Source organism: Nanorana parkeri, unplaced genomic scaffold (assembly GCF_000935625.1).
Source record: "Nanorana parkeri isolate BGI_ZX_2015 unplaced genomic scaffold, ASM93562v1 scaffold139, whole genome shotgun sequence".
Taxonomy (NCBI): Eukaryota; Metazoa; Chordata; class Amphibia; order Anura; family Dicroglossidae; genus Nanorana; species Nanorana parkeri.
The window spans coordinates 963638-974040 of NW_017306407.1; the positions used below are offsets into that span (position 1 = coordinate 963638).

The 10403-nt window shown below is 40.8% G+C and overlaps 1 protein-coding gene across 2 annotated transcripts in view; it reads right to left on the minus strand.

Annotated features, from left to right (window-relative positions):
• Positions 1-3017: 3017 nt before the first annotated feature.
• The window catches only part of LOC108785050 (cytochrome P450 20A1), a 28773-nt gene continuing 21387 nt past the window's right edge, over positions 3018-10403 (minus strand). For both annotated transcript variants that reach the window (XM_018554047.1, XM_018554046.1), the window contains exons 11-13: positions 9203-9267; positions 7094-7183; positions 3018-3213 (exon numbers count right to left, since the gene is read on the minus strand). In XM_018554047.1, the coding sequence (XP_018409549.1) occupies positions 3063-3213; positions 7094-7183; positions 9203-9267 (306 nt within the window). In that variant the 3' untranslated portion in view covers positions 3018-3062. The remainder of the gene's footprint in view (positions 3214-7093; positions 7184-9202; positions 9268-10403) is intronic.

Genomic DNA, 10403 nt, shown 5'->3' on the forward strand with positions numbered 1-10403 from the left:
TTTCACGGGAGCGAGCTTGGAGCGGTGGCTACTTTACAACACACACAGGGACCATGGGGAACAAAGTAGCCACCCTCCAGAAGGAAGGACAGTGTCAGCACCAATTCAGAGATGATTTGAGGATCTACAGCTGAGTGATACACAAATAAGATACATTTTTTGTTAATAGGTAAGATACTTGAAATGCATTTTTAAGATTTACCTCCTGAGTTTTGTTGTCACTTTAAATCCCTGTATAAGCCTTGCAGAGTAACTATAACACTGCATATACTACATTGGTTAGCAGTGAATAGATGTGCTAGAATATTCTGTGATAAAAAGCAGAAGGTGTGACACATCCCCCCCAGGAACACGAGAGTATATTATTAACAGCGCAGAGAATCTTAATAGCAAGCTTCTTTTAGAAGGATGTTAAGAGACACACACTATATGAAGTAGTCAGATGCCAAGTATTGTGTTCATATCACATCCCCTTCCCAAACATGTACAAAAACATGCAATAACAGTTTACTTTTGTTACATTATATATTGTTCACAATCATTTTGTTCATAGATAAAAATTCATTTACATGGCAGTGACAATTACAAAGATGACAATATCTAAAAAAGGCACAGTAGGTGTATCATTTATAACTGACAAAGACATCATTCCTATTGACTGATACATGTCAACAGCAACATAATGTACAGTGAAAGGCCAGTTGCACCTAATAAAAGGAAGAAAACATGTCAATATGGTATATGGCAATAATGCAGCTGCCTTTGTTAGATTCATTATGCACTTCACTCCTACGTAATGCAGGTCACTCCTCATTGATGGCTTGCCAATTGAATGTTCAAGCAAAAGGCCGTTGAGGAAAACCTAAGCTGGTCACAGATGTTATGGATTTGCCTGAGAAGCAGATAAGCTTTCCCAAAGTGTTTATGTGCGTTACAGCACAAAGGTAACACTTTCAAAGAACATGGCCCAATGGAATGCAGTTGTTCTGCCTAATTGAAGGGATATTAAAAGACAAAATGTTTTTAAGCCATTTCAAATGCAGATTATATCACTTACAACAGACAGAAACTGCTCCTTGATGTTTAAAAGTTTTAGTTTCCTGCAGAATCAGCTGGTCCCCTGAGCACTGGCCCTGATATCTTGTTTTATGGTGCCTCCTTTCCATTGCAGGGTCCTATGGAGCCACCCTTGCGTGTGCTAGTAAGCTGTGTGTGTCCCCAGAAACCCGCAGGTACAGCAAGGCAAGCCTCTCCCCTCCTCATTGCTCCCCTCTCCTCTTTCCTTCCTCCAGACTTTTCCCCTTTCCAAACGAATATATGGAGAACTTCTAGAGACTGCTCTGCCCCTTGTGATCTTGAACTGGACAGGGAGTTCAGGGAAGCTGAATTGAGAGAGATGGAGCCAGCTGTATGGAAATATGGTGACTAAGTGCATGGACAAAAATGTTAAAAAATACTTTGCTGGATACTATATATTTGTTTCATCTGGATTCATTATTGAAAAAAAGGTTGAGAGTTTAATGCGACTTTAAAATAGGACCACATCCGTCCAAATGTAAGGAAAGCAGAGATTGGTATTGCGTCTTCTCCATTCATGTTTTGGTTCAGAAAGAAAAGAGGCTGGAGATCTCTAATGATAGACATTATAAGAATACAAGAATCTTGCGTACACGGTCAGGAATGGAAGATGGATACTCTGCCAAAGCCAGAACACAAATAGGCCATGATGTTCTTTACAGTCTACTTGGGTGCTCCTCAGGATTTCCTTGAATACAGATAAGGGACCTCGATGCAGGCTGCTTGCTGCTTTCTATTTCTGAGCCAAAAGACAAACTCAACCTTTCATTGGGAAAGAGTTGCATGAAATCAGGAATAAATATCATGACAACATCAGGCACTCAATGGCTGAAGCATGGGGGGGTCAAAATCAAGTAGAAGGTCTACCATTGATTGTGAGCTTTATTATATAGATTTTAAAATACAATAAGCTCCCATTCAGACCAATATTTTTTTAACCATTCAATCCCGATGCACCAGAACAGGAACACAAAAATGCACTGATGCCCCGCACCACAATAGACAGCAGTGCATTCCTGTGTGTTGTGGTGGGCTAAGTATTGCATTGGGGTGAAACTGAATATGAATCACAACACACGTGTGTTAACATGCGCTCCCACAGCACACTGCAGGGGTGAAAATTGGCCCTAAAAAGGGAGTTAGAACTATGGGAGCTGCAATTTTTAACTTAAAAGGTGCTGGCTCTGTAGTGGTCATCCTAATACTTGCTTCACTTCTTACGGTGACATACCTCTCAAAGTAAACGTCTGCAATTCAGATGTCCCACTATTTCAGTGGAAAAGCTAGTGAAATATACTGGAACTCTTGATATGTGCATCCTCATACTAGATCAGTGGATCACCAAGCACTAAAGAAAGTAAAGGGTGACAGCTTCAGAGCTGCATCAAAAGGTAGATCCAGTATTTCCAGCTTGGCACAAATGGCATAATGCTTGTAATGTTTGTATAATGCTTGTAATGTTAGGTGATCATATTTTCTGCCACATTTAGTGCAGCAAGGCGCACACTGAAGAACGGTAAGAGCCAAGTGAAAAAGTGCCCTTCCTGGATACAAATTCGAACCTACAAAACAATACACGGATCATCTGAGATAATAAGATATGTTACACAAAAGGTTTCCATCTGGATCTAGACGTAAAATGGCAGTGACATCATTAATAAACATTGCTTTATACCAATAAATTGGAAAATCATTCATTCTGGGACAAGGTTGTAACGCCATTTCTGGGCACACATATTAAAAGGGTTTGGTCAGTGATCTAGAAAATGTGGGCAGATCAGGAAAAATCAGCTTTGTCTGCATTAACACTGTTTCCACTGTTCTCACAGTGCACTCATTTTACCATGCAAACAAAGTTCCTTACAACAGACTAATTAAGGGCAAACAATGTAGCTGATATTTCAACCTATATCTGCTGGAGAAGCATGGACAGTTGTTCTTGACCTCCTCAGCTGACCATGAAGTAAGCCCACTGACTTGTTGGCTTAGCTTCTTTTCGACACAGTGATCCAGGCTTCTTCTTTAGGAGAAGTCACTAGCTCAAATTTGGTCTCCATCACTTGACCTTCCACAGGTAACAAATGCAGTTTTCGTACAAGGACGCAGAGAAGGACTGTTGCAACCATGTAGGCAAACCTAGGGACAGAAAGAAGATATTATTAACAAAATCCAATTTTGTGGAATAGCACAACCACTGAACTCCAGACAAATATAAAACAGTAGAATTAATGCATCTCTGAATTCATTAATACAGCATATAGTTTTTTACATGCAAGCATGCAAAAACCTGATTTTGACTTATCACCCTCTTGCAGTCCACTGTATGGCAAAGCTCAGACTAGGAGAGGAGAAGCAGCACAAGGAATCCATCAATTGTACTGTGTGCTCACAATAGGAACATACTGATAGGAAGAGCAGAGCAGAGTGACAGAGATAAGCACATCAGTCCGCTGCTTCCATTCACAGCCAGCTTGCAGGAAGAAGATCTTGCTGTATTATAAAACCACCTGCATACAAGCCACTGCACAGTTACGGCTGGTATGCAGTCCCAAGTTCTGGGAGGATGTACCAGTATGTCCTCCCTTGGCCGTCTGCAGCCACATAAGCTTTTACCCCACTGTCATTTGACAGTGGAGAGAAGCGGCTTAAGGCAGAGAGCCGATTCTACTGTATTTAAATCACCAGGATAGGTATCTGAAAAACTCAAAATATACCACAGCTTGTGTCTGAAACATAAAATGTGTGTAACATAAAATCTGGTATTTTCAACCTCACAGGTGTCTGCTGTTACTGGATTCACTGCCCTCCTCAGTCCACCATGAATTTTATGAGAGTCAGTAAAAGGTAACTGTAGCAAGAAATAGCAAACAATTGTCCAGTTGCACCCTTCTACTGACAATCCCAGGTGAATAAAACAGCAGGCATCATATTGTCTTAATATAAGATAACATGGAAATAAATATTTGGGATACTTTTATCCATAAATATATTCTGAGATATAGGTTTATTAGGCATAGACTTCATGAAGACATTGTATAATACCAGGACCATTAGCAGGTTGCGCTTGGCCTTGCTTATATGGGTGATGGGTCAGGTCTTGCAGATGCAGCTCATTACCTGCCATTTGCAAACATGTTACATAGTTACATAGTTACATAGTATTTGAGGTTGAATAAAGACATTAGTCCATCAAGTCCAACCTATTAGGATCTCATTCTAGGAGTACCTGTACCCCTGTATATTACGGTCCCTTAAGAAATCGTCCAAAAGTTTCTTGAACAATTCCACATTCTTTGCTGAAATCACTGTCTGTGGCAGTGAGTTCCAGACCCTAACTGATCTTACTGTGAAGAACCCCCTTCGCCCCTTGTGCTGGAATTTTTTTTCCACCAATTTTAGGTGGTGGCCTCTAGTTTTTGTAATGGAGTTAATTTTAAACAGTTTATCGCTAATGTTGCTGCCACCATTGAACATTTTGTACATGGAAATCATATCCCCCCTTAATCTCCTCACCTCCAATGTGAACATGTTTAAATTTAGTAGCCTTGTCTCGTAGCTCTGGTCCTCCATACCGCTAATTAGTTTGGTTGCCCTCCGCTGGACTTTTCCATGACCATGTTCACACATTGGTCATGGATAAAAGGTGCCGTTATCCATAGACGAAGTGGTTAAGAGCGCAAATGGGCAGTGGTGATGGAAAAACTCCTACCTATGCGCACTGATGCCTTTGAGTATACTTACCTACTGTGCGTGTGACAGCTCCATTCGTCAATATATAGCAGACGAGCCAAGCCTGCAAGACATTGCTCATCGTCCAGCTCAGCAAGTCCTTTGTTGCCTAGATGGATAACAAAGGACTAAATACAGCATTGGCCTAGCGTTTTACTGTAAGTTTGTAAAAACAGGGACGAAGATAACAACCAGTCTTGGGTGACCCTCTAAGTTCCTTAATGGTCTTGAAATTTCAGGCCCCTTAGGCCAGTTTATACAGGGTTAGAACAGTAGTGTACTTTGTTTCTGTGGGATCCTTTAGGGCAGGTTTACACCACTTCTGGAACGAACTGGATCACATCCTAGCTGGCTCCCAGTGTTTTGGGGTTGGAGGGGACATGTCAGCATTTCCAACTGTACCCCAGTAGTCAGCACTTTGACTTTATGTGTGTTCTGCATCTGTGCATCCTACATTAGGCCACACCATTCATTTAATTTAAAGTAGAACTGAAGCCAATTCTTTTTTTTATTTTTGGATAGCGTAAGGGAGGGTTATAACTTTTCAGCATTTTGTCATCTGTGCCCCGATGGGGAGATTTCGCTTCACTTCCTGTCCGATAGCCACAACAGTGATGGGAAGTGATAGGAAATCACTATAAAGAGAGGGAAACCCTTGGTGGTTTGCTGGGTTCCCAGAACTAGTGTCCCCATAGGAAGATTTCCCATCTATTCCTGTTTTAATGACAACCCAAAATCTGGGATTTTCTTTTACTTTTTTCAATAATAACGCTCACCAGGACAAATAGCAAGTAAATCCTTTATAATGGGGATACGGCAGTAAAAAAATCTTCCTTTATATAAAATGCCTATAATGTCCGGAACAACAGAACTCAGACTGACAAAAATTAAGAGCTTCTGTGTCAGCCAATCAAGCTTTATTGCTTTGCAGAGTGCCAACAGTCTAAAGGTGCCCATACACTGTGCGATTATCCGGGAAATCCCGCGGTCATACGATAATCGCAAAGTGTATGGAAGGCGTGCGACCATTTTTACTGTACGGTCGCACGTCTTTTGTCTAAGGAGCATGCTAGAAAACCAGCCGAGAATCGTACGATTTACGGCTGGTTTTTAGCATGATAATCGCAAGACTAAGGTCTTGCGATGGTTGTAAAGTGTATGGCCACCTTAACACTGTGACTAAACTTTCAGGAGGAAAGGGTGATAACATAGAAAACTACTATACAGGTGAAACTCGAATAATTAGAATATCTTGCAAAGTTCATTTATTTCACTAATGCAACTTAAAAGGTGAATCTAATATATGAGATAGACTCATTACATGCAAAGCAAGATAGTTCAAGCCGTGATTTGTCATAATTGTGATGATTATGGCTTACAGCTCATGAGAACCCCAAGGACCCCAAATCCACAACCTCAAAATAGTAGATTATTACATGCAATCAATAAAACAAGGATTGTACATAGAACAATATCGGACCTCTGAAAAGTACAAGCATGCATATGTACTCAGTACTTGGTTTGGGCCCCTTTTGCAGCACTTACTGCAATTACTTTTGCACGATATTCTAATTATTCGAGTTTCACCTGTATACTGACTTCATAGAGAATACTAAAATGAGGAGCTAGAACATGCAAAGATAGGTAGGAACACTCAAAGCTCCCAGGTGGACAGGAGTCATTATGGACGCTTAAAGGGACTTTTGCACTTTTTGCTTTAGCACCATGTATTTCTTAACATTGAGTTGCTTCTGGGTACCAAACAAGGGAGGCCTGTCTTGTTTGGGAGATGCCTTACCAAAGCCAGTATATTTGCAAACTTTCCTGTGTCTGAATGATTTGAATAAGCACAGAAACCCCAGCGCCTCTTAAATGTGTTTCTTTGGAAAATACAATAGCATGGCAGGGGAATGGATCGTTGTTTCTCATTCAGCTCACCAGTGTATGGCCTACTTTAGTCTCCTCACAATGACTGACCTACAACATGAGCCACGCAGAGAATATAATGTTTTCAATTTAACTTTGTGGTTGTTCATCAGGGAGGCTGTGTTGGACATCATCACCAGATAAATAATTTACAAATTTCTATCTAAAATACTGCCACATCATAAAATACTTTTAGATACATTCTACAAAAAATTATTCAAAAGGTGTGCACACTAAACTTTTGTCCTGTTGTCTACATTTCAGGAATGTTATCAAATAAAACATGTTAATTGGCTTACACTGTAAATTAAACTACAATGCAATAAAACTGGACAAGTGTCAATGTGTATTATATTCTTACCTAAGCTCTGGACACTCCTGACTTCCTGAAAAGCCCAGCAAAGAAAGGTTCTGTCCAGCGGACTCTTCTTCAAATCTGTCTGGATTGAACCTGAATGAATACAATATATATTTTAGCTAATCAGAATTCTGTTACAATTTACCTAAATACGAGCATGTGAAATAATTTTTTGCAGAGTAAACAAAACCCCAACACCACATAGAAAACATTACTATAATATGACAATAATTTGACATCTAGGCATTTCAAAAGTGCAGCTCATTCGGAAGAATAAGTTATTAGACTAGCCAATGAAAAGTGTCAAACAAATCTGGCAAGCTGACATGACTGTCAGGTAATTTCAAGGCCCTTACATGCAGCCCTTATAGCTATAAAAAGGTCATTCTTAATTTATTTTTAAATCACATTTTGTTTTTATTAAAGTTTTATGTTTTTCATAATAATAAACAAATAAAGAAGCACCATTTAAAACACAATGGTCTCATCCAGCATACATATGACAAAATCGCATCAGTAATGGTGCAAAAATATAAGCAGGAGAATGAAATGAAGTAACAGCATCCATTACAAAATCTTAACATACTAGTACAGCATGGCAGAGTAGTGCAACATTATTGAAAACATTATACAATCCCCTCAGTGTACCAGCAGAAAGGTAAATAGAAACGCATGGGGTCAGTCAACGAGAATCATCAACTATCGGTAATACCATGGTAAAAGCAATGATGAGTTCACAGACAAAACAAAGTAGAAGAGGCTTATCCACCCCAATTGGGCATACAAGTATAAACCCACCACATACAAAATATTAATCTTTATTAATCATACAATAATCTTTATTGAGTTGATGACCATTGCAGGAGGAGCCAAACCAGGTGCCACTAGCCATGGGTCCCATAACTTTGAGAACTTTTGTAGGCAACCACTGTGTTGATAACACCAATTTTTCTTTTGGCAGCATAAGATTAACATGAGTAAGCCATTCCCCTAGAGTAGGAGGATTATGGGATAACCATTTAGAAGCCATCAACTTTCTCGCCACAAAAAGAAGCCTCAGAATTTGAGTAAAGAGCTCCAGGGAGGGTGGTGTAGATATAGAGGGACTAAATCTGGATTGGTTCACATGCACCAGAGAAGTGGTAACTTTGGCTAACCAAATAGCAAGAGCCCTAGCTTGTATCTTAACATCAGAAGTGAGATGGGCTTGTATAAATCTGGATACAATGGATCTTTGACCGGCTTGGGCAAAACATAATCATAGCCTCATTCATGGAATAATGAAGGAAACCTTCATCATAAGCCTTTTTGAGAACTGTCAAAAGTTTGGTTAACAGAATCTGCCCATATTATCGGAAGGCCATGCTGTCCTGGGGTTTTGCTATTAGGGGCAGTGGCCACCGCAACCCGTAACTTCTGCACAGTAAGAGGGGCATTTAACATCTCCCAATCATCATCAGCCCGAAGCTGAGGAATGCCTAGACACACAAGAAAACCCAAAAGATCAGTTGAGGGGTAAGATGTCCTGGTACTATACGCATCCTTATAGAACTCTTGAAAAGTATTTAATATCAACCAAATTATTGGTCACTACGTCTGCCTGTGTTTGAATGGTATCTATATAATTCGATTCTTGCTGGGACCTAGCTATAATAGCAAGGAGATGGCCCATACTCTCCCCCCTCCTTGAAATAACATTGGGCAGAAAAAAAAGCTTGTTTTCAGCTTTGGTTATGGAGATAGTTTTATCCATCAATTGGACATGCTTCCATCTCTTAAAACACACAGGAGAGATATCAGTAATATACACCGCCTCAGCAGCCCTCACCTTCACCATGACAACCCCTGCCACACTTTAGATAAATTCTTCAAATTGGATATACTCTTGATAAGTAAACCACATAAATAAGACTTCATAGTGTCCTATACTAAAGCACTGGAAGCCACTTAGGAATTATTCTGAAAGTATTTACTAAAGTAGGGTATGCACAGGTCTATTTTTTTTCATTCAACCTGGGGGCTGCTTCTATTGTATGCTGACATCAAAATACCCAGACGCAGCTTGGAGTTTAATGCAAAACTAATTGGAGAATGAGAAGCAGAATCACATACCTGTATGAAGATGGCCAGGTCGTGCTGTCTTGAAGAACAACACCAAGCGCATAGAGCACAAGTGTCTGCAAAATCAGAAAAATAAACCGAATTGGTGTTCACAATCCTTAATAATTTAATAGCTACGTTACAGCTTTGTTTTCTCAGAACAGTTTTGTTTTCCATTAGGCAGTCTGTTATCCCTGTTGTTATCATCTCCAGCACATGAGCAGAGAAAGGGGCAGGTTCTATGCAGGGAGGAAGAACTCCCTATCAGCATCCAGGCTGGCTGAATCTCTGTAGCTGCTTTCCACCAAAACTCCTTCTTGCAATGTCAGCCATACCCCACCCCATTATCACTCAACCCTCCCTCCTGTAAAATCAGCCAACTATCCCCCGACCCCCCGATCCTGCAATGTCAGCCAACTCTACTCTACTATTGCCCAACCAACCTGCTGTAATGTCAGCCAGCCCCCTGCCATGCCATCACTCAATCTACCCCTATACACACACACACACACACACCCACACACTGCGCTCTCAGCCGAATACCCCTCTTGCACTGTGGCTGCAGCCCCCCACATCTCGATGCCCCGCGGTATCTGCACCCCCTTTTCTATTCCTCCCCGACATACTATCCCCCTCCTCCAATGTAACTTAGTGTGCCCCCCCATCACACAACATCCCCCGCACTTTCCAAATCACCCTCATCATCTCCGAATACAACACACCCCTGCCTTTATTTTTTTTAACACCCAGTGCGTCTGAACCTTCTTGCAACACCCATGAAACTTACATCCTCCCTTCCTTTACCATCTACTGCACCTTACCATCCACCTTGCCTGCACCGCCCCTTCTATCAACAACCAACTTACTTCAATCCCCATTTTCTCACCACCCCCTCCCATCTACATTCCCACCTTCCCCCAGCAAACACTGCAATCATCTTGTGTACAACTCTTAGAATGACAATACACTTGTAAACTAAGCATATGCACTCATATTGCACCTGCTGATTTTGATTAAGGTTTAATACAAATTAACTGTTTTTGGACCCTCTGCTAAGGTCAGAACACATATTGCATATTGAAACTCCGCTCTAACCCAGACATCAAACAGGTTTTAGGTAACACAGAGTTATAGAAAAAAAGAATAGTGAATAGTAGAATGGGTCCGGTAAGGGAGGGGGGGGGGGGGGTTTGGGGTTTGTAAGGGGGGGTTT